Consider the following 26,218-nt stretch of genomic DNA (forward strand, 5'->3'; position numbering starts at 1 on the left):
GGTGACCATTTTGACAAAACCTAGGACCATTAGTTCCTAAGTTGATTAAATTATTTTTTACAAGCTCTGTCCTGGAACTTTTCTGACAAAGGCAAAAAAAAAAAATCCCCCGAAAACTCTCGATGGCGCAGTCACACAACGGAGATATTCTGAAACTAGTATTTTGGCGCCAAAATATCTCGTCGGCCATTTTGTGTGTAATGGGAGCCAAGCAGAAACAACAATATGATCTTGTTTGATAACGTAGGGCACATCTAGGCATTTATGGAGGCACATAAAAAAATAATTAGTGAAAGTAAAATAAAATATCTGAAAATGACAGCACGAAAAGGACTAGACCTAAATTTGACACCCATAACTTTGAAGGGGTTAAAAGTTTTGTTTATGTTGAATCAAAAGTTAATAATAATAATAATAGAGTTAGTGAAGAGATACAAAAAATTAATTATGGTAGGAAATCGAACATACTTTGAAAATCTCGCACTATTGAAATCCCAAATAATATCAAGAAAACGCGCTAATAAGAACAGTCGTAGTATATGGCTCAGAAAGTTGGAACATTAGTGCCGAAGATTGCAACACACTAAGTGTATTTGATAGAAAAATAATATGAAGAATTTATGGACCTGAGTAAAATAACCTAGAGAATACGCAATATATGGTAAATACTTGGATCTAACGTGATCCAGCGTGTTCGAAAGGAGTAATAACCTTTCGAGGCAGAAGATTATAAAAGCAAGCTCGCCCCAGAGCTCGCTCTCACTTCTCTTATTTTACTCATACACTTTACAACGAACAAACGACAACAACCGTGCAAGAACTTTACGGCTGCATAAGCCTGCAGCCACTCGTGCGGGATTGCTCGGAAGAGTGAGCCAAGGGTCACAGTATCGAACCTTGGCAACAGTCACAATTCGGTCAGCAAGAAGCATTTGGTTAAGAACATCATTCATCTACCAGGTATGAACAAGCGTGAATGACCTAAATTCAATCATCCATATCTCCTTTCTCTTAGTCGGAGCAGGTTCAACTCACAAGTATATTTAACCACTATGTGCCTCCACCGGGTATCGAACCCAGGACCCCTTGATTACAAGGCGGCGACGCTACCACCGCGCCATCGGCGAGGCCTAAGTGCCCCTTTATGGCCTCAGCTTTTAATCCAGGTAAGAATATTTTAGTCTGACATTACAGTTATGTTATATTACTTACATATTATTTGTGGTAAGGGCTGGACGCCGTATAATGTGAAAATGTGTCAAATCTGTAGGCATGAAATGACTTTCTTATTTCTGTTTACATACAGGACGTACCCGAACAGAAGCTTAAATTTTCAACAAGAGATGGCACTTCCGTAGCATTTTATTAAATTCTAATTTACAAGAAACGTTAGAGAAAAGTTTAGCACTATTTTTTTAGAAAAATATATTGTTTTAAATATTTTACATAACACAATGAAAAGACATTAACAATTGTTAGAAATTTAATTTAATATGTGTATTAAATTTTAATATAACGCACTTAATCGACATATGATTCTATCTAAATTAACTACAGGAAATAATTTCTTAGTGTGGCATCACATGTGGAACTTGATATTTTTGTAGAGCGCGCATTGTGGATTCTGTGAATGAAATTTCATGAACGTTTCAATAGACAACTGTGCTAACTGGAAAATATTATCGGTCAAGCTCTGTCTGTCTGTCTCTACGTCATTTCGAATTTCCTGTGTCCGACGTTAGAGCTCTGAAATGAGTAGGACATTTTTTTGGATCCTACGAGTATTCTGAGTTTCTCAATTTTGTTGTAGGACTTCCAAAATTATTCTACGAAAAATGCAATCTAAAGAAATCTTCATGGGGTTAATGAATGTTTCCGCTCTTCGTCTTCTGACTCCTCTTTTGAAGAAAGTAAGAACTTATTACTGACCCAGTAATTCCATCTTTTTGATCCGAGATTTGGCAACACTGCAGGAGATACGCTTATCTTCAACGGGAGACCTACCAAGAGAGGATGAAGGTGGATTCGAACCCACGGCATATGAAATCCTAAGACACTAACCACCTTGTCTTCCTACTTCAACTTAAACTTGGAATTCCATAGAGCCTCTCACCTCCTCTTGTTGATTGATTGATTTGGTGTTTATGTCCACTTTGTGCACAGAAAGGCTAATCGGGACTGGATCTACAGTTTAAAGTGGAATCCGAACCACTATGTGCTTCCATTGGATATCGAACCCGGAGCCCTTTGATTACAAGGCGACGATGTGACCACTCCGCCGTCGGGAGGCTCAACAACTCTGGGTTCTATTTAATTTAATTATCATAATTATGAAACAGATGTAAAGACGCCGAGGTCATTTCACGGTAGGGGTATGTGGTAGGGCCCCGCACATTCAAGATCTCGGCTTTATAAACTATAAAGTTATTGTTTAATACCACCATGCCTTTTCCACAGTAGTAACGTTTTCTTAAAAAAAACATCTTCAATGCACATTGCACTATAGCCTTATCCACGCTGCGAATGCAAAAGTCAAAATGAATATTATTGCTTAATAAGAAATGGAATAGTTTGCGAAATGTGAACGTATCTTTTGATTTAACTGGTATTTTTAATATATATATATATATATATATATATATATATATATATATATATATAAATAAATATATATAATTAGGGTGGATCAAATGAAAATGCAACAGGCTTTATTTCAAACGTAATATCCATAGCTACACAATCACTTGTCCCACTGTTTCAATAAGCGGTGAATACCCTGGTCGTAGAACTCTATTGGCTGAGATCGGAACCATTTGCGAACATTGTCCATGACTTCATTGTCCGAGTGGAAGCGCCGACTCTGCAATGCCTTTTCAACGGACCAAATATATGGAATTCGCATGGCAATAGATCAGGTCTATACGGTGGGTGTTCCAATACTGTCCAGCCAAACGTCGCCAACGTGTTCTTTGTAACAGCTGACGTATGTGGCCACGCATTGTCATGCGGCAAAACCACTCCAGAGGACAACAGGCCGGGCCGATTGGCTTGGATTGCTGCTCGGACGATACCGCTGCCCGACCGCCTACGCATATCACGTGCACACGCGCGACTATTTGGGCGAGTCCATCATGCAGTAGGGGTTTCCTTTCTTACCTCCCGCTCTACTTCTACACAGGGATGTCGCCACACACATACATAAATAAAACCCAATACATCCACTGTTCCGTTTTCATTGGATCCACCCTCATACAATTTTGTACTTAAAGTTAAGAAAAAAAATATAATTTTAAAAAGATGGAGAAACAGTTATTTTCAAATATTTTCTTTATCTCCTTTTAATAAACGAAACTGCAGCATTATCTTCTAGCGTGCATTTTTCTTTGTAGTCATGATATGAACGGTGTTGACCTAATATTTATTGCGTATTGTGAGTGAGATTCAATGTTGCTGAACGTAGTCTACCATAAACTTGATGTGGGGGGTGTAAGGGGCGGCCTTCTTCTAAGGCGCCCAAAAGTCAACCTCACTTCCACGTAGTGCACCCTGGACTAAAGACTAACGAGGCTCTGGCGACTGGCACTATGGCCAGTATAATTTTGTGTGTTGTCCTGTTTTTTGTCCTTGTGTGTGCTGAGTGCCCGTTTACAGCCTCAGCTTTTAACAAAAGTCAGAACATTTTAAGATTTTTAGTTAAGCAACGTTAGAGTTGTTACTTGTAATGATAAGGGGCTGGTCCCCATATAATGTGACGGGAGCAAAATAGCCTAAGTGCTGACGCTCCCAAAATTTTAAATTCAAAAAATTCAAAAAAAAATAAACTTGATGTTTTCATCTCGCAAGATGGTAGACGTGGAAAATTCGAGACGTAGAGTAAGAGAAAACTCATCTTCTTCAACTAGCCTGCTTCAAAGGATGATATTTGACTGTCTCATGCTTCTGAATATTGTGCTCTAGTAGCTCATTGGCCGATTTAGCAGAAGGGGCACGTGCCCCTTCCAAAGGGGGTGATTGAGTATTATAAAAAGTATTTACAGTATTATAAGATAGGTGAACCAAACGTAGCCCGTGTTCCCAAAATGGCCCACTTTACGAAAATCATATTAGTACTTAACTAAGCTAACAGATGGCACTACATTAATATACCCAGTCTCCATCAAGTGCACCATGTACGAAACGAACTGTCTCGAGGTGCCAGCAGCCATTTTATGTAAGTTATTGTGGAGCCCCTGGAGTCGTAGGGACTGTACTACCCACTCCCCCACAGAGGTTGACTACTCATCGTTACTGTATACAATGATTGTCAACAATCAAAAGTTTTACACTAACAATTTTATCTAATAAGATGTAGAAACATGATTAAACAAATATGTTTTCGTGAGCACAAGCATCATTTTCTAAGCCAACTATAAGCCGTGGGCTACCTTTTGGACCCATGGGTCATCTTGGGAACAAATGTAACGTTTTGTAATTCTTCCTTTTTAAAATTTAATTTACAAACAATGTTACAAAATATCCCTTTGGTACACGAGAAATTTTTGTCACATCAGAGATTTGTAAATTGCCCTAGAAGCTTAACTAGGGCCACCTGTGGTTCGCCTACCTTATTACAACGAACACAAGATGAAGCATTACTTTTTCAGGATAGTGAACGAATTAAACGAATGAAACGAACTTTAGCACACCTAATGCACCATGCTTCATGACAGACTACTTTAATATGATATCTCCCATGAGGATTCATTTTCCTGACTACCCAAGTAGAGATTTCAGGAAGAGAATCCCTACAATTTCAAATAATATATATAAAGACTACATACAGTCAAAATTACAATGCGAATATCACCCCCCCCCACACACACACATATATATATATATATATATATATATATATATATATATATATATATATATACAAATGCTTCAAAATCAACGTGTGGAAAACCAGGAGCAGCATTTTACTGTGATAATTCTGCAGAATTCAAAATAAATTTTTCCTTTGCCATCGTATCTGTCCATTTACACTGCAGAAGCTTTCGCAATACGACAGGCATTGCTTTATGTACAAGAGAAGAAGTTGAATTCAGTTCTAATTGCAACCGATTCAGCCTCTGTGCTAAATTATTTACAGTTTGCATCACGGTCATGTCATACGGAATGGTACATTGTTAACATAAGAATACTCACACTGAAATTAACGAGATTGGGATATATCAACTTTATTTGGACACCTGGACATTCTTTAATAGAAGGGAACAATATAGCAGATACTTCGGCAAAATATGCAGAGAATCAAACAATCCAACGGCCGCTTTCAATAAAGTTCCGTAGTTTTGGAATCACACACTAAAAAAATACTATTTACTGACTGGCAAAGCTTGTGGAGAAATACTGGCACTCAATGCGGTAAGGCTTACTATTCTATACAAGAAAGATTCCAAAGGAATGTTGGTTTAAACAGATTCAACTCTCCCGAAGTTCCCTCACAACTATAATGCGCTGCAGGTTAAATCACATTATCGCCGCAGCTCACCTTTACAAGAAGAATTTAGTGACTTCACCAGTTTGTTTGTGAAATGAATGTACTGCAACTCCGAACCACATTATATTTCAATGCAAACTTTATGAAACTTACAGAGAACCATTTTTACAGGAATTGTACAGGAGTGAACATCAAGCGCCACTGACACTGCCTTGTTTACTGACTTCTCCTTCATCCTCTATAATCAATATTCTTACAAAATATCTTAATAAGTCGAATATAATTCTGTAAAAGTGTAATGAAATTTGGTAACTATTTATTATGAAAGGAATAATTGTGATTAAACATTATGTGCATACATGTATATAATATCAATTGATAAATTGTTAACTGGTGCATGGATTTTGTCCACAATCAATAACTATTTTATATATGTAAAAAAAACTTTAGCACAAATATATTAATCGGGACTTGTACTAGACACTCTTAAATACGTGGACACCGAAAATCGAATCGAACCCGAGACTTCTTAGTTACAAGTCAAATACGTTAACTAATGGATACACAGCGAGAGCATTCTAGAAAAAGATGAATCATTCATCCTCTTCGTTGCGATAGCCAAAAGAGCAGGGACGGCGACAGGGGTGGGCACGGGTGGGCAAGCGCCCACCCAAAAATTCCTGTGCCCACCCGATTGCCCACCCAATCAAATTCAATAAGTACATATACTTGGGGATATAGGAATGATTCAATAAATAAGTGTATTCTGGTGTTCATAACATGTACATTTTACTTGTGAATATTATCTATGCTAGAAATGTTCAGATACGTGTATTATCATTCCATATAAAGCCAATTTTCTCATTAGAAAGTGAAGTACTAATTACTAGAACTATTGAAACAAAAACTGTGATCAAATGAATCAAATGAATACTTCCATGATTAAAAGCAGCTAGTAGGCTTAGGAGGCTCAAAATTATGCAGGGTATGATCAAGATTAGATCAGAATTTAGGGTAAACTTCAGGACTGCAGCTCCGGGCCTTCACTGGGGAAGACTGCTTTGAAAAGTACCACATAATGAAAAAATTAGGTACTTCGGATGTGGTAAAAAATATAATAACAAACCACACCATGTAGCCTAACTTGGCAAGAAGTTATAACTGAAACTATGTAGAGGGGATTGAAGTGAGGTCTTGGTGCTGTAAGCTCCGGGCCTCCACATACGTATATATATCCCAGCCTGGGTATGGTTAAAATAATCTCCAAATAAACAAATATAAGCATCATCTTAGCGTTACTTCTCCAGCAACACAATAAATTATTTCAACTTCTTAATTATTATTATTATTATTAGAATAATTTAATCAAAAAGAATTAGATGGACAGGCCATGTGACACGAATGGCAGAGGAAAGAATAGTTTACAGGATTCTTGTTGGGAAACCTGATGGTAAGAGGCCAGTAGGAAGGCCAAGACGAAGATGGAGGGATAACGTTGAGATGGACCTAAAAGAAATCGGTAAGGATAGGAAAGATTGGATTGATCTTGCCCCGGATAGAAACAGATGGAAGGCTTGTGTTTCTGCAGCCATAAACCTTCGGGTTTAAGTATGCTAGAGAGTATAGTATAGTTTTAATTAGCTCTGCATTGAAATTCCAGAAGTGTCCTTTTTTATTTCATTACAATTTTTAGATACATGTTATCTTCAAATATCAATATGCGAAATATCAACTTTACATTCGTTCTACTAATAAGAACGAATCACAATAATCACTACAATACCGAAGTGAATACATTTTAATAAACCAGTTATGTATGGAAAAGGCTACAGAATTATTCAGTTGCTAATGACTGGCTTATCATATTTAGAAATCTTCTTTCGACACAAATTTTGCCACACGAATCAACCGAAAATGTCGACAGAATCTGTAGATGCAGCTGAAGTAAAGAAAAAAGTTATGTCCCTAAGTATCCAGAAGACGATTTTGTTAGTTTCTTTTTAAGCCCACTTTTATGCTCAGATGGGCTAATCGGGACTAAACCTACAGTTTAACGGGTAGTCCGAACCAGTGTGCATTGTGCTTCCACCAGGAGAGGGGGGAGTCCAACATATGACCTCTTCATTATAATGTGACAGCGTTATGCCATTGGGAAAAAATATACAGAAAGAACTCGCACCAAACGTATAATTTTATCACCACAGAAGATGCGTCCATTTTAACAGGGTGATTGCCTGAGACAAATTGAGACTTTCGGAAAACAACGTCATTGTTCACGGAATTTGCTGCCTTGATCCACTAATGAAACGCTGTACAATTGAAACTACCACTTTCTAAGATGTATGAACTAACGAAACTCCATTTTCGGAAGAGTAAGTTCTGGTTGATTTATTTTATTTTGTCATTTTTTATTTTAAATCATTTCAATTGTGATTAGATGAAAGTAGCGAAGGGGCGAAAACAAATAGATTCTGACACTCAAAATACAAACCCTCATAAATTATTACTTTGACAGTTGTTCCAGGCTCCAGGGACTCGTTGCCCTGAAAGAATAAAGTTTCTAGAGTATGCTGCACAGGTTGACATTCTAGTGTATTCGAAATGGTCATGCCATAGGAAGGAAAGGGACGCTAATTGACAAAAATCAAATCACAAAAATCTGCACTGTGTAATAAACGGTCCTGGGCATTGTCGGCGGTCAGGGGGGGCGCTAGGGGGGCAGTTGCCCCACGCTTTTTGCCACGTTTGCTCCAGCACTATGATAAACTTTATGTATCACGGGAAATTAAACTGTTCTAGCACCCCAATTTTGGTACCTTGCCCCCCCCCCACAGTTTTGGAACCCAATCGCCTCCACTGGGCCTGGGAATTGTTGTTAAGAGAGCGAGAGATAGAGAATGTTATTTGCCCATCCCAGAAAAAATCTAGATCTGCCTATGATAATTTTGGTTGAGTTGGCGTTTTTAAGACCACTTTATGTACAGTGAGATCCATGAGTATTACCGTGCAAATTGTCCATCGCCATGTTCGTGCACTTTATTTAACCCAATAAGAGCTTCAAGAATTCAAAGAAAACCCAAAAACAAGCTCCTGACAACTTCTGCACCAACATGCATAAAAATCCATCGCTTAAAAACACATAGGATGTAAGAGAAAAATTAATGAAAATAGTCATGGACAATTTGCAAGGTAATACTCATGGATCCCACTGTACAGTAAGGCTACGTACAGGTCATGTTCGCACTAATGATAATTTAGCACGATTACATATTACAACAAAACAAGCCTGCACATGTGGAGAAGTTAATCAAGATGCCACACATCTCTTTTTACAATGTCCTAATTTCGACAGAGAGCGAGATAAATTATATAATGGTTTGCGTCGCCATGAAGTTCCATTCCCTACATCAATTGCCCTGCTCACGGATCCCATTTCTCCCACTATATGGCTTCTTTATGGATATGCAAGAAGATGTAATTTGACGATCTAACAAACAGTGTATATATATATTTCATTCTTGTGAAAAATAAGTGCATAGTGAACTAAATATATTTTGCAAAAACCTCAGAAAGGTGACCAAAATTGACTAACAGTTGATAGGGTCAGAAAGAAGAAGAAGAAGAAGAAGAAATATTGTAGAGATCTTGTGAATTTCTGACCTGGCTTATTAACACGAAGTATAAAATGCCTGTAGCTCCTAAACCACCGAAAAGCAAATAAACTGTAAGTATATTACAACAGTATAATTTAATAAGACAAAAAATAGAACTAACGATAACTTTTGAATATAGTATGCTTTTTAAAGCACACATTTCCGAAATGTCTAATCAAATACTCGTATAATACGTGCTGCTGCAATTTAATTGTATGAAAACGTAAGTTATTTCATATTTATTATTATTAATTCAAAGAGAATTAACATTAATATGAGGCTTAATCAGTATGCTTTGGAAGATATTAGCACAGATTAATAATAGTGTCATGCTTCTCACGAGATATAATCACCCAACGTAAATGAAATAGATTAAAAGAAATATGTCGATGTGTTCTAGCCATTTTCTATTTAACATTTCATACGTGTCATGAATAGAAGTATAGTAATAGGGCCTTTTTACACTCAGTGAAAGCAAAGGGAATTACAAAAACTCTGTACCAAGAATATTAGTTTATCGTAATATTATGTTATAACCTGAATTTATTGTTAAGGTATGCTAGCGTTGCTCCTCGAACGTATATGTACTATTTAATGCATGTGTGCGATAGAACGTGTAATTTCGATATATATTTTTACGCAATTTTAGCTTTATTTCACTCATTGTTACAATTCTTTGGTTAAATAGATCGCAAGGGCAGTAAAGGTAAAGAAAATAGAGATTATCTTTACATACAGAGAGAGAGAGAGAGACTAAAGGTTCCACCACACTATGAGTTTTACAGCACAACGCGTGACCTTGAACTAAGAACCAAGGAACGTGCGCACACAACGACATATCTGTTCACTTGAACAGTTGTGTTTTTGTGCCGAGAGCTTCTAATTCGTTGTGAGAAAGACAATTATTAGGTAAGACAATTATTAATTACATCTTACGTATTGTTTTTTTGTTTTATCCTAAATGCTCACGAGTTTTAATATAGGTCCAATTGCTGACTTGAGATAGAATGCATTATCTTTTATATAACTAATCTCCAGTAAGATTCAAATAGACGATGCTGTGGACATTAGTTCAGAATTCAATAATTTCTATGAATGTTTACATAGAGCCAACAATAAGGTTCAAAGTTAATGCAAATTGTAAGTTGTCTTTGAACGTTGATTAGTGTGCCACCTGAAAGGTTTCCAAAACCTACAGTTTCAGGTGTTATTCGGGTCACTGAAAATGTACTCGCTTCGGAGATACTTGCACAATATACCATGTGACTTTTGATTGTGACATTTTAAATTCGAAATACTGACGTGTTGTAAAGGTTCTTTCATCAAAGTCCCATTTCCAGTTTCGTGTTTCACAATATCACCTGCAGAGCTACCTTGTTACCAACCAATACAGTTTTTATCAAGCTTACATTGCAAAGACAAGTTATTCTCAGACGTGTGTCGTGCTCCGAATCTGTTATCAACAAAGACAGCAACAATGTAACGTAAACTGGAGTGATTATTGTGAAGATCAAACTGAAATTAAAGTACGTCAAGTCACGAACATATCGTTGAGAACATTCTGCATAGAACTGAACCTTTCACATGCAAATGCACACAACAATTATTAATTGATTGCCAGTACCTCATAGAAACTGCCTTTTGGTAGAAACTAGCAAACAATTGATACTGTGGGGAGTGAAATAAGAATTGTGTCAATACGTTTTGCACAGCTGCCAATTTTATTCAGTGATAATCTTTAATATTATAAAATATTCACTAACGAGCAGATTGGTCAATTAACAGGGGCGAAACCAAGGATGTAAAGGAATGAGCCATTGTCCAACAACATACAGACTGCCCTACTTTGATGAATAGTAAATTTCGTAATTCTAATGCATATTTTAGGTCCACAATTATGGGTTACTGTGGGAATACATAACGTTCAGTGGCGGCGATTAGAAGGGGCCTTTGGTTCCCCTTTTTGTACTGCACTTCTACAGTTCTACACTGTGATAACAGCCACATTTTCAAGTGGATATGTGAATATTGAATTAAGAACAAATTATACAAATTCAAATGTTGTATTGCAGATGTGTTAAATTGTAGGTTCGAACCTCTATTTAGGGCTTGATAGAGCACTAACACACTGGCCTTGAATCGTCCAAGGTTTCGCATCATCTTCATCATTATCTACTTACTTTGGTTTTATTTTTTATCACGACATTTGACTATTGCATTTGCCAGCCTCATTTCCGATGGCTCTCCCTCCCTTGGCGCCTCTCATGTAGCTGAAAAAATACAGTCCAGACTGCTTTATACGTATACGTAAATTACTGTACGTTCCGGCAAAATATGATTTAAAAACATGTTCATTAAACCTTATTTGTACGTAACGAATTTATACGTATTAATTTAAAATACAGTTGATTTGTTCGTACCCAAGCTACAACAATGTCTCAGAAGTGAAAGTTATCAGTTTGTACTGGTTGGCTGTGGAGAACAGGGAGAGGAAAAGTTACACGCTTGACCAGAAAGTAAATTGTATACAAGAAGTGGATGCTAATCACATAAAACTAAAACAGCTACAGATTTTGGCATCTCTTACACCACCCTTTTCACAGTCAGTAAAATAATTATATTTTAAAAATATATTTTTAAAAATTGTGTAGAAAAATTATAAAACTCTAGTGTCTAATGTAGCGCCAATTGTAATGTATTTAAGAATCAAACTTTTAGATTCGTTAATTTACCCCTTGATGACAGAAATAACCTGTATTGCGTATATCTTGTTCCTCAAAATAAATGCAATTACAGTATTTTAATAACGATATGACATGGTATCTAAATCTGATTTGTAAGTAATTCTGAGTTATATGTATACTTTTCTCTTCACCTTGACATACGTATAACTCATGTTTGACTGTATTTAAAAGGTAAAATCTCACAGCCTCGGTGGCTGAATGGTTGCATTAGTATCTGGCTACCCAGTGTACCGAGTTCGAGTCCTCGCCTTGACATGGGTATTCCTCCATTCATAGTTGCATGTGATCATTAGCATATGCTTAAGGAGTTTAAGTCGACATTGTGCACAGATTTGCTAATCGGGAATGGATTTTTCAACTAAAGTGGGATCCATACCACTTTGCTCCTTCTCCCTTTCGCCTGCAAACAGTGGCGTCGGCAAAAAAAATTCTTGGGGTGGGCTCATGGGTGGAAAAAATATCTTTAGATGGACACTTGACCCGTGGCCATGGCCAGGATCGGCGCTGGGAATTTTTCAAGTTGGAACGACGTTCATGAACGTTGTGCTGTACTGGAGCATTCTTTTTCATGGCTCAAATTCATACTTATAATGCAATTATTACAAATATTCTGTATGAAATTTTTATTAGTGTTAAAAATTCGGCATATAAATTTCCTGCATTTTGTAAAAAGAAATTAATATTACAAATATAAAGCGAAATAAGCTTTTATCGGTTAAAGAAAAGCTTCTTTATTCTTTTCCAAGACAAACGAAGCTTGTAAACGTAATAATGGCAAAATTATATTCAACTGGTAACATTAAAAACAATAGATTTAATTTACAAAAACTCATGTTGGTAAACAGTTACCCGAACACGAAACACAATTCTGGAATCACCATTTTGAACAAATTTATTCATTACTTTTTTCCAATTTTCCTAGGTTTGCTCATTGTTTTTACATGTGTTAAAAGTTTAACTTGATCATTCACGAGATCATTTTTTTTTCGCATGTTAATGAAAGAAAACCAACCTAATGGGAAATCTAGAAACGTTCTTCAGTTTTGAAGTGAAACTGAGTTATGTTAGTCAACTGTTAAGGCCACTTTGTGTGCTTTAATTATTTGCTAGCGTGTTTTTGCGTCTGAATAATATATACGAGCCACATGTCAAAAAAAGGAGCGATATTTTTTTACTTGGAACTGGCAACACTGACGAAGCTGTGCGTGCACGGAAGCATGCTTTAGTATTCTGTGCCTGCAACAGAGGTATATTTCTTAGCGTAGAGGTGCGTACGTGCGAGTAGCAGGAAGTTGAAATGGCTGCTGTAATAGAAAATCCAGCCAAATCATGGCAATCTCCTTTATATTTTTTTGTCCTTCAACAACCTTCAACACGAGGGTTAACACTGGCAATATTGAAAGATTTTATAGTGCATACACTATATAGCCAAAAGTCACCGGACACCCAGCGCTGTTCATTCCAAAGATACCTGAAAGGTGACTAATAACATGTCGGACCTCCCTTCGTTGCATTTACTCTTCGGGAGCAGGCTTTTCACTAAGTTCTGGTACGTTGCTGGTGGATTTTTATTCATTCGCCCTGTCGCCTCGTGAATAGTTCATGGGTGATTTTCAGTCGAGTGGGTCTGGAACGCAACCGACGCTCCAGTTTATCCCAACGATGTTCTGGGGTTCAAGTCGGGCCTTTCAGCGGGACAGCTAACCATATCCACCTGATTGTCCTCAAACCATGATGCAATGGACCCTGCTTTATCGGCAGAGCCATTATCGTGCTGGTGTAGAAAAGGTCCCAATCCAAATTGTTGCCACAGTGTGGTCAGCATGCTATTGTCTAAAATGTACTTATGATCGCCACTGTTCATGTTGCCATCGACTAAAACTGAACCAGGAAAAACAGCCCCAGACCATGGCACTACCATAACGTTCACTGGGTGTCCGGTGACTTTTTGCTATATAGTGTATACTATACTGCATAATTGTTTATCTATATAACACTAAGTTTAATTCCATTTGTAACTTTTGAGGGAGACAGGTGTGAAATATGTCGAAACATTGGTTTCATAATTAAATTTTTATTGATTTTATTTCCAATTCTACAAGCGCAAATAAATATTTCAGTATTTGAATAAAGGAGTAATTTCCAGAATTTTAAATCACTTGTCGAAGTTTAAGAAACGTTGAGTATAACGAGTGATATTGATATTATTATTTTTTTTTGCAGGAGTCAACCAGCCATGGGTACACCAACACGGGATTTCAATGTCCGAAGCCATTACTACATGAGTCAGACTGTTCACATCCTGCCCAACCTTCCTCCCTTACGGACGAGCTGCCAGAAGGCCATCAAGGGAGTCATCGAATTGTGGCACCTGACGCTCTGGAAGGCTGATGGTGATTTCCGTGCGGACGTTGCCGAGTTCAGAGAGTACCTCCTGCCACTACCGGTGGAAGATCGTGCCAGTCTTTTGGAGGAATTCCGCGTGATGATCACAGGGTATGAGAAGGAGAGGCAAGGTTACCCTCTGAGTTTATTTGCTTTGGAAGTCCTGCTCTCAAATGAATCCACGCACGTCGTAATGGGATTTGGTTGCGGATATAAGCAAGAGCAGTTCGATAGGGTCTTAGATATTTTGGCGCAAGAAGGAGAAGGGCTGGAGAACTTAAGAATGTGGAACGCAACCGGGAGCTTCAGATATTCACTAAGGAACTATCGTGTTTTCGGAGATGCTCTCTTACTAGCCAACAATTTGGTCGAGTTACGATTAGATGATCTTTGCGATGATGACGTGATGAAGCTGATAGGATTGAATTGCGCTCGTCTTCAGATCTTAATTGCCTTTGGTTCTCATGTCACTGACGATGGTCTGCAACTTCTCACGCAGAATATATTGAGAGTGAATACAGAGAATAACACTGAAGATGGTGCTTGGACGAGTAAACTGTCTCCACGCGAAAACATCTTTCTGCCAATGGAGTGCCTCGTTCCGGCAGGTGAACGGGTAGAAGCCTATCAGAGGAAGAAGAGTCCTCTTTGTAGTACTTTGAATACATTGATTGTAGGTGACAGTTTTTCCAATGGGATTACAAGAAGAGGAATTTTGGTGGTACTGGAGTTGGTTTCCAGCATAGAGTGGTTCGGTAATTTTGATCTACAGGATACTTTTGAAGGACTTCGTGCCGATTTCAGTACAACAGACGGTCGTCTTGAGCTTCCTCACTTGACCCTAACTTCAGTTTCAGTCTCTGAAGCCACTACTGAAACTCTGAAAGTAATCAAATTGTCATGCCCTGAACTGAAAGCCTTAAAGTGTGATAAATGTGCACCTCAGGGTGATTCACCATTGGAACCTCTGACTCTATTCAACTGCTTCACGTCTCTTGAATCTTTGTCCGTTGGGAAAAGCTACTCAAGTTCCATGTTTCAAAACATCAATGGACTCTTGCCAGATATAAAATCAAGGTTAACAGATCTAACGATCTCCAATGATTCAAAAGATGCAGAGTTCAGTTTGGAACCTGTAGTTTTAGAATGCCAATCATTGCGCTCTGTTAGTTTGAAATTTCCAACTTTCGTCTGGCAAAAGCCAAGTGAGATTCAGAAGGATCTGAACCCATCAGGTCTCCAGCTGACTTCCATTTCACTTCTTGGCAAGATATCGGTTGACACTCTAGCCAAGCTTTTGGCTTATACGCCGGGATTAGAGGACATACATGTTGGCGAAATCATAGAAAAGCCACACGTTTTCCTTGAAAGAGTTTGCGGGGTTGTCGAGCTGCCAAAACTGAAGACCTTCAGAGTAAGCCCCGGATATCTGGTTGACACTAAAGAAGAATTAACACTTTTCCTTTCCTTCTTTCCTTCTGTGGAATTACTGGGGAGACTGCGTTTCTTTCCAATCATCGACTTTAGCATTTTAGAAACCAACACGAGATGCCTAACAGACACTTCTGGCTATCCATCCCACCTTGAAGGACAATAGGAAAACTACGTATGCAGGCAATCATTGAGTATATGATTGTCCCATATTATTAGTTGTAAGAGACGATGTTCAGTAATATTTTTCCTTCATGATCCATATGAGAATTGTCAAATTTAAATTTTTATACATAATTATTATAAGTGCATAGAAATGGACATTGCCTTTGTACTGCAACACACAGTTTAATATTAATGTCGATTGTTTTCCTCTGTCAATTAGAAAATAAAAACAATGTGGAACTTATCAAATTTAAATTTTAGTATATCATTTTAAGTGCATAATAATAAATATTATACTGTTATATTTGTGTGCAGTTCATAATTTAATATTATGTTAATTAGTTTTCTGTGTCAATTAGATAATAAGAAATAGTTTGGAATTTGTACTTGTACATATAGAACTTTGTCTCTATTAAGTCGAAATAAAATAAGTTTGACACAAATATGACATATGTTTCTTCATTTTACTATTTAGTATGAATGACGGTAATAAGTTATCAGGAGGAAATGCAATACCGCATTGACTTATATTGTCAAACTTTCTTTCATCTGTATCTAACCAGGGCCTCCCTCATGGTGCAGTGGTAGCGTTATTGCCTTGTAATCAAGGGGTCCCGGGTTCGATACCCGTTTGGAGGCACAAGTGGTTCGGATCCCACTTTAAACTGTAGGTCCAGTCCCAATTAGCCTTACTGTGCATAAAGTGGACTTAAAACACCAACTCAACTGTATCTAACCTTTACATGTGAAAAATCACTTTGGTTATCTTACCGATTTATTTAATTTAATATGACAGATTGGATATAATGAACAAATGAGAATTGCATACTTAACTATTAGAATTATATTCTTCACTTATTAAGATGTTCTAAAACAGAAGTAAATCGTAAATATGGAGAAAACAATTAATCTATTTATCCTAAACTTATTTATTGTGATTTAAAAACAGTACATACACTTCTGAAACCAAATACAAAATTATCTCAGAATTGCAATACCTTTTGAAGTTTTCTTACTACAGGTAAATTTTTATTTCCAATTTTTAAAAAGAAATTCACTGAGATGTGAAATATTAATCTAATATAAAGTCTGAGATTAATAGAAGGGAAATAATAAAACAGCTTTTTTATAAAACATATAAATCCTGCAAACTTTATATTTTATATTATATTTTGGTACTTAATATTTTTTTAAAAGAATAGCGCAAGTTACTGTGTTGGACAATAGTTGTGTCCCTGTCAATTTGTAAAACACTGATATGAATGCCACAAGCTTTCTACGTGTTCTGCTTCTCCACAATAAAATTATATCGAGAAAAGAATCAACATAAAGTTGACAGATTTTCGATATTACCTAATATTGGATAATACTACATTATTTCAGGATCGAATTTTCATTTGTTTGGTGGAAATATTAAAAATATATTTCTTATTTTTGGTAAGAATGATACAGGGACTTCCTTCTCAAGTGCATCAATTCTATAATTCGAAAGTTACAAGAACGAAATATTCAATACATATGTTATTAATGATATGATGTATACACACATACACGTGTATTATTCAATATTTTGTTAATAATAAAATGACAATAACATTTAAAAACTATATTTTTCTGTTTGTATATTATGCTAAAAACAATTGTGCGACATTCCGTGACGTCTTTCGACCGAGGAATGAAATAATTATACAATCTGTGAGGAAAAAAAACATTCTAAAATTCCTTGGTTCTGTATGATGATTAATTAATTTTTTTTTATGCATAAGAACATATGCTCATTTTGCACATTTCAATATATACGCAGAGACCTGCAGAAGACCCGGAAAAAACCGTCTGCGAGGAGGCGCGCCTACAAGAATATGCAACACGCACGTCAAGCCCAGGTGTTCGACATCGCGCAAGCGAGCTTCACGTCACAGTTGTGCACAGGCATTGATGCCTGCCAGGCTTTTACGATACAAAGAATTTTATTTCCTAAACAGTATACAAGATATGGTTACATAGAACGATTATTATTATTTTTTTTTTATGTATACGGATAAAAGTAGTCAAGCTACTTTCGGAGGTATGTGCTTATGCCCTGGTACCTGAAAATTAACCCAGGGCGTCAGTTCCGTGAATTTTTTACGGATTCCCCCGCTTTTCTTTGATTCATCCTTGATTTCCATTATTTTTTTAATTACAATAATTCACTGTGACATTGGCAAGAATGTCCCAGTGTGAAGAACCAAATTTGTTCGGTTTTCCTGAACAAAGTTGGTTTCACATCATTCTACAAGGTAAGAAGATTAAGATAAAGGTTAGAAATAGTAGGAAGTAAATAAGTGTTAGTGTTTAACATTAATATTATTTATGATCACAGATACGAAATTACATAAGTGTTTAATTGGGTGGGTAATGTTTTCTTAGGATAAGTTTTATTGTGTGTCGTGTGCATTAGTGTTGATGGATGAGATGAGGAATGGACATTAACACGATTCTATGAATGTTAAGCAGGGTCTATGTTCTAGTATGTTATGTTTGAGATAGTGAGAGTATTATTGGCTTTGAGATGTATGTATTAATAGTAGGAAGAGATATGAAAGAACGAGTGGTACCTGATGCAAGGAGACTTGCGGGAGACCAGCAAGAGTTGGTCGGACTGGGATGAACATCGGTACGACGGTTGGTACCCGGGACATCATCAGGAAGGGAAGAAGTAGGGAGGGATTTCCTGGGAAGTATCGGGTACATTAGTACGTTCGGTAGTGGAAATATAGAGAATTGTCAAGAATCAGTGAGAGAAGTTTGCAGTGTGTTTAGTAACGAGAATAAAGAAGGGGGTGTAAGATTACAATTTAAGAAAGAAACGAAAAAGAAGAATCTTGGTTATATTCGGTTGGTTCCTAGGTCGAGTCCTTGCAGTGTTATCCTTTGCCTTTCTCCGGGGAGACGTAACCTTTTTTCGTTTTGGCGTATCACTGTCTTCTGTATTAGTGTCTCCTTCTTGATGTTCCTGTGGGAGGTTCTGCTTCATTATCCTCTTGGTGATCTTAGTCCTAAGGAGGGATGTCCTGTTGTTGAGTTTGTCGAAGGTGGATTCTTTGTGATCTTCTGGGGGGTATATTACATTCCGGAGGTAGGGGTTGAATGGGGAGGTGAGTGATGCCGGATTTGAAGAGGGAATGTTCCTCTTTCGACACCAGGTTTGTTAAGTCGTTTAGTGACGTAAAGTGCTCGGGATTTCTTATTAACTGGTACGTGTTGAAGTTTGGTAGCTTTTGTCTTAAATCTTCGATTTGTTTGTTTGATGTCTGGCAAAAGAAGGCTTTATGTTCCGGTGTGTCCGTCTCGGTTTTACATTTCAGGCATTTATCAGTCTGTCTGAGGTTGTGCTTATTTAGGTGTTGACCGTAGGGACCGTGTCCCGTTAGGAAATGTATGAGACCTCTCGTGGGATGGAAATGGTCCATCGAAAGTCGTTCTTTTATGTTTGGAAGGAAGCTGTGAAGTCTCCTTCCTTGCGTAGCTTGTGTCCATTCCTGTTGCCAGACGCTAAACAAGTGGTTGTAAATTTCTGGTACCGTGGCAGGGCGTATTCCAATTAGTTTATAGATTTCGTCCTCTTGTCCATTTCTAAAGTAATACTTTGATGCTCTAGTTTTAATAACGATTTCAATAGGCTGTAGGCCCGCAATCATGAGAAGAGCCAGGGTTGAGGTTGTTCTGAATGCACCCGTTAGGCGAAGTATCACTTTGCGTTGTGAAGATCTCAATCTGTTTTTAATGTACTGTTTACTGGTTTCCATGGCCCACAGGGGCGAGCCATAGGAAATAATAGAATTATATATGGTAATGAGATATGTTTTTATGTGTGATAGTGGAAGGTTGTAGTTTGCTGAACTCAATGTGGCTAGACTGTTTATAGTTGTTTCGGCCTGGGTTGTTGCCAGGGCTATGTGTCTGTTAAAAAACATCTTCTCTTGAAGAGTAATGCCAAGGTATTTAGCTTCTCTTACTCTTTTTAAATTTCTTTCTCTGAGTTTGATTTGAGGGTTTCTTTGTAACTTCCCCTTAAGGATAATATAATGAGTCTTTTCCGAAGCTATTTTGAGTTTAGCATGATCACACCAATTGGATAGCATATTGATTGCAGTGGATGCTTTATCTTCGATTTCCCTTCTTGAGTTACCGGAAGTGAGCATGATAATGTCATCCGCATAAGCTATGATCTGGTCTATGTCTGGATGGTCTTGTAGTTTCATAAGCGCAGGCTCCAAGTTAGTATTCCAAAGCTCGGGTCCCAGAATGGAACCCTGAGGACAACCTTTTGACGTGATCTTACTCATTTGTAGATCCGGATATTTGATGCTAATTTTTCTGTTAGAGAAATAACTTTTCAGAAGTAGAAAGAGTGTACCTGGGCAGTTTATATTTTTAAGTGTTTGAAAAAGGCTGGGCCACCACAAGTTGTCAAATGCCCCGGCGATGTCCACCATGATTCCAACCATGTACTTGTTTGGAGTGTTTTGTGTTGTAGACGATAGCAGGCGTAATGCATCGTCAGTGCATTTACCTTTCGTGAACCCAAATTGTATCCCTGATATGGGTTTGAGCAGGCGAAATTCTTTGAGTCTTTTTAGGATAAGTTTCTCGAAGAGTTTTCCCAAAACGTTGAGAAGGCATATTGGTCTGTATGAATTGACCCTGGTTTCATCTTTATTTGGATGTTTCTTGATGATTATTAAGTTTGATTCCTTCCAGGTTTCTGGGAAGGCTTTTCTATTACCCGGGTCTTAAGAAGACCCATGAGACTCGATGTAGTTCTTGCAAGTAGACGCGAGCACTGTTGTCAGTGTTCCCAACGGCCATTATATTTCACTACGCATGGAAATATTTGAATTTCTGCTAGGCGCAGGTGCCTTGAGGTTGTATAACCATTGGCGTATCAAGAAGTGAGTGAAGTGGGCGACCACCTTGGTCCTTGCGCATGTAGGGGCCTCGCGTCCCATGAGGTTGATACGAAAAACGTAATAAATGGAAGTGAGAAAGATAGAAAAGGCTAATGTTTGTGGACAATAAAATTAAAATCTTTTTTATCTGGCTTTTTATTCTAGTTTAACGTTATAACTTGAATAAATGCGTCAAATCAGAGGCGGGCGGGAGCTCTAAGCGTAAGGGCCCCGAAAAAGTTAAAATAATTCTCATTTCTCATGTGAAACATCAACGCAAAAATTGCTTGGACATTTTTATCCATTTGTTATTTTCTTGAATAAAAAACGCTTTATCTTGGCTTTTCTTCTGTCTCGTGAACTTGTATAGCCTACACGATTTTAATATGTTAATGGTAAAACACCTCAAACTGCCACGCAGCATAGTAAGGGGCATTTAAATGCTTCCGGTGTTTTAAACTGAAGGAAGGTATGGATAATATTAGCAGTTCTCCTTCGTTCCTACAACTTCAGATGTAACGGGCACGAAGATGATTTATCTTCAGAATTTCCTGATCAAGTTCTACGTTTCAGAAATGTGCTTAAATCTGAAATCAAGTGCTTTGGCAAAGTTTCTTCTCCTTGATAGCTCTACACTAGCTTCCAGTGTTCTCTGTATCCTGTACCGCCTTCTGTTTGAGGGGAAGGGATAAGTAAGTATTTGTATTTTCTTCTTTGAAATACATAAATGTCAAAGAAAGATATGTTGTAATATGTAAAAATTCAGATGTAGAGCATCGATTTGTATAATTATTAATGTAAGTGCAGCCACAACCAGCCATTCTAAGTAATTACATAAATTTCCTGAAAGAATCTGACTGTACTTGAGGGACCCAAATGTATTTCTTCCGGACGCGAACTTGACGATTTTGTTACGACACTGCGTCAAATATTTAATATTACAATAACATTAAGACGTAACAACAAAATTATTATTAATATCATCTAAGTCCTAAAATGAAAAGTTAACTGGTACAATTAATGTGCAACAAAGTCAAAACTTCTAATTAAAAAAGTCAAATTAGCTGTATCAATTGATTAGACCAAAGATTTCACACTTATGGTGCAAATAACATCGTTTTAAGATTTGTTGATGTTGAAACCGATTGTGTTGAAGAGCTTGTAGGTAGATACTTTGGGCCCCTAGACAGGATTGTGGTTTAGCGGATCCCCTTCAACCACTCTATCAAGCACCGACATTTTATGTACGTCCTTCTATATTTTATACTTAAGCCATGGTTTGTGACATTTACATCCTATAAACTATGAAATGAGGAAACAAAGAACGACTCAATAAATAATATATAGGTTATATTTCAAGATTCTTAGTTTGCATTTCTGATTTTTTTAAAAAATAGTTTAGCACATTTAAGGATATTTCAGTTGTCTTACTGCCTAAAGAACATCTTAAAAAACGTACTATTACTACTTCTTTGATTAATGAAAATTCCAGCAGCGTGCTACTGTAGCTCTGCCAAGTGTAAATTTCTCTGTCGCGTACTATTAAATATAATTTTCGTCATAAATTAATTATTATTATAGGCTATTATATAAATATGATAATTTACTGACGTTTCCTTGGTGACTGTGTTTCGATTTACGTTGATATTTCAAACTTATAGAACGGATGGGGCCTTGCATTCTAATCTCGCCCAGGCCCTCGCGATATGTTGCTACGCCACTGCACCTAAGATTTTGTAACCTATCAAACTTGTGTCATTATTACGTCAAACCAACTACCACATATTTTCCAAATTTGTTTCGAAGGTCTTGAAATAGGTTTGTGTGTCTTGTTCATTTTGTCACTTTTCTGGTCTTGAAATCGTAAATCTTCTCTCGGTTTCATTTTTACGTTGTTTGTTTGTTGAAATGTGTAAATAGTATTGCCTGCTATTTGCACCCGTATGAAAATACAAGCTAACAATTACATTTTGCATCGTATTACTATCAATGCGGTCTGTAGAACTGGGTAACTAGCATCAACATGAGCGAACGACGATTTGTTGAAAGAGGTGACAATATTCAAAAACCTTTTATAATGCAAATTCTGATTTCATGTTCCATTTTATGGACCATGCCTTAGTGTTCGGGGGGGGGGAGGTGGGGGGGGAATCTTGAGTAAGTAATTCGGATATTGAATTGGCAGAATTACACCAGAGAGAAAATCTGTTTGATTGATTGATTCATTTATTTGGTCAATTTATGCACAATAAGGCTAATCGGGACTGGACCGATAGTTTAAAGTGGGATTCGAACCACCATGTGCTTCCACCGGGTATCGAAAACGATACCCCTTGATTTCAAGGCAACGACGCTACCACTGCGTCATAGGGGAGCACCCCCCAAAAAAGTATAATGTATAACAACCACCAGTCACACAAAGTTCCAAAATAATTACGATGGCACTTTTTGCGAAACTTATTTCGTATTACAGGTGTCAGCAGTGGCGGCGATTACGGGCGGGGCCGAGAGGGTGCAGTGGCCCGCCACTTTTTGCTACTTTTGCACCACGCTAACCTCATGTACCAAGGGAAAATAAACTGTCCTTGCCCCCCTACTTTTGCACCTTGGCCCCCTAGTTTTGGAACCCAATCGCCGCCACAGGGTGTGAGTGATACAAATGTTTTCTACCAAGGAATAAATGTCTGAAATTTCAAATTGATAAAAGTGATGAACATTTTAAGTGCTCCTTGACCATTTTAGAATCTAAAAGTTGACAACGGTGACTGCGTGACTCATGTATCTGGAGACTGTGCAAAACCGGAATGAGCGTTCGCTGAAGATAAGCGAGCTTCGTCTTGCAAGGCCTTCCAGTTACCCGTGGGCTTTCGATGACTGACGGGTCAAAACTCAGGTATATAGTTTTACTCGCCCGCCCGACCAGCCAGGCGGGCCTAGTAAGCGATTCTGGCCGATGTGCAGCCCTCTGTATATACGGGGAAATAACACGTTGTCTAAAATCCTTACCTAACGGTTAACAAGGGGTGAGAAAAGCCTCTCGAAAAATATTAAAAGTTCATGGTTGTAAAGGGACTTGTAAGAAACAAACACGATACATTAAAATGGTAAATATACACTAAAAACGTCCTCAGACACAGTAGAAGAGTCCCGCTTTTGTCAAAAAGCTAAAAATATTACTCAAAACATTGACGTCATCTCCAAACGGACATGGTAAACAGTTTGGACGATTAAAAGTCTGTCTGAGGAAAGTAATATCGATACATTCACTAAGAATGTGGCGAAAACTTAAAATTACGTTACAAACACAGCACATTTGATGGTCCAGTGCTTGCAGCTAATTGCCATTGGTGAGACGGCTGAGTCCAATCCGCAGCTCAGTTAGGAGGAGCAGTACAAGGAGCAACATACTTGAGTTGTGAGTTTGATTGCGCTAAGCTAGTTCCTCGGTACTTCATCCCACTCATCCGACAAGAAGAGAGCAAGGAAACATATCCTGCAGGTCTCTGGCTGGGAAAATGTGAACGAGAACATCGCCTTCTGCATCAGCAGACTTGGCGTCAGCATCTTTTTTTTTTTTTTTTTTTTTTTTTTTTTTTTTTTTTTTGACCTAAGTCGGTCAGGGCATCAGCAGTAATAAGGCCTGCATCTTGTTTTAGGATTCATTTACAGGTGTAGAACATCATTTTTATTTCAATTTTATAGGTGACAATCGACATTTACAACCCTTTGCATCTGTCGCTAAAGGGGACAGTGCTTTTGTTCCCAAAAACCCAATACATACATAATTTTACAACACAAAACATTACAACATAAAGTGGTAACTTAATTACCACATTGGTTCTAAGAAGCCAACAGAATAACAATTATGGACGTGGAAGCGCTATTCTATGATATTTGGTTTTAATTGTACCTATATTTTTAATAAGGGGATTTGTATGGGTGGCCAGTTTTTCCCATGTCTTAGTCCTATGGTGTTCCAATACCTCACGGATATATGGGATTCCCAGATCCTCATGTAGTTGCACAATTGATGTTAATCGCGGATAACATCCGATAGCTCGAAGCACACGGTTTTGGAGACGTTGAAGTTTGGCCAGGTGAGTATTGGCCGCCTGCAGCCATACTGCGCCTGCATATGTAAGAATAGGTCTGACCATCATTAGGTACAGATGTAATCTAGAGTTCATAGCGAGCACCGGGGAACGAAGCAGTGGTGTGAGGTATCCAATTCTCTGCCGTGCTCTAGTGCACACGGTATCGATATGGGGGCCAAAAGTAAGAAGGGAGTCTATGAAGACCCCTAAATATCGTATAGTTTTTGCAGCTGGTATGTCCGTGCCGAATAGTTTTAGACGTACTTGGGATCCACCATAACCCAGTACCATAGTGTTGCACTTTGCTGGGTTTAATTTGATTTTCCACTTGCTGGCCCATGCTTCCAACAGTGGCAAGTACTTTTTCAGTCTATTTACACAGGTAGATACTTTCTTCCCATGTACAAAAAAGGCCGTGTCATCCGCGTATGTGGCTATTAAGCCATCTTTCATTTCCGGAAGATCAGCTGTATAAAGTGCATACAGCAGAGGCGATAAAGCCGAACCTTGTGGTACTCCGGCACCAATAGTGTAGGCATCAGATTTGGTTCCCTGGACTGTTACCTGGAATTTTCTATCTGTTAAATACATGTAGAGGAACTTTTTATAACAGATCGGTATTGGTAGGTTGTCCAACTTGTAGAGAAGCCCTTGATGCCAAACACGATCAAAGGCTTTTTGGACGTCTATAAAAAGTCCCAATGCTCTATGTCTTCGATTTATGTGCGAGGCTGCATAATCAATTACCCGCAACAATTGCTGGGTAGTCCCATGGCCCAGGCGAAAGCCAAACTGATGGTCTGGGAGAAGATGATTGTCATCTACGATTTTAGTCAATCTGTTGCGCAGTACGCGTTCTAGAAGTTTGCTGACATGCGATAGCAGACTGATAGGTCTATAATTTTCAACCTCTTTGGGACTTTTACCAGGTTTGGGTATTGCAACCACTTTGGCCAGCTTCCAGATAGGAGGAAAATAGCTGAGTTTTAGTATTGCCGTAAATAATTTGGCCAGGAAGACAAAACCTTTTCGTGTCAGTTTCTGTAATGCTGACGTAGGAATTCCATCCAAACCGGGAGCGGAAGTAGTTTTTAGAGTTTTAACGATGTTACTTATTTCTCTAGGTGAAATATGTGGAGCATCTAATTGAGGTGGAAGTTGTTGTAGTTGTTGATATCTTTGTGACACTACGTGCTCCGTTGTTAAGTCTATTAGGTCATCATTTAAGTGAAAGTTTTTGGTGAAGTGTCTTGCCAAAAGTTCCGCTTTTTCCCTTGGATCCAATACTGTACGGTTATTGCCAGTAAGTGCAGAGAGAGTGCCTGTGCGTCTG

At 37.9% G+C, this 26,218-nt stretch overlaps 1 protein-coding gene across 1 annotated transcript; it reads left to right on the forward strand.

Annotated features, from left to right (window-relative positions):
* The first annotated feature begins 9,155 nt into the window (after positions 1 to 9,155).
* On the forward strand, positions 9,156 to 16,084 carry LOC145979513 (uncharacterized). The gene is made up of 2 exons (XM_083112452.1): positions 9,156 to 9,206; positions 14,103 to 16,084. The coding sequence occupies exon 2, from the start codon at positions 14,116 to 14,118 to the stop codon at positions 15,859 to 15,861; it is 1,746 nt and encodes a 581-aa protein (XP_082968578.1). The 5' UTR covers positions 9,156 to 9,206; positions 14,103 to 14,115; the 3' UTR covers positions 15,862 to 16,084.
* Positions 16,085 to 26,218: the final 10,134 nt, after the last annotated feature.

Source organism: Lepisma saccharinum, chromosome 26 (genome assembly GCF_977018435.1).
Source record: "Lepisma saccharinum chromosome 26, izLepSacc3.1, whole genome shotgun sequence".
NCBI classification, from domain to species: Eukaryota; Metazoa; Arthropoda; class Insecta; order Zygentoma; family Lepismatidae; genus Lepisma; species Lepisma saccharinum.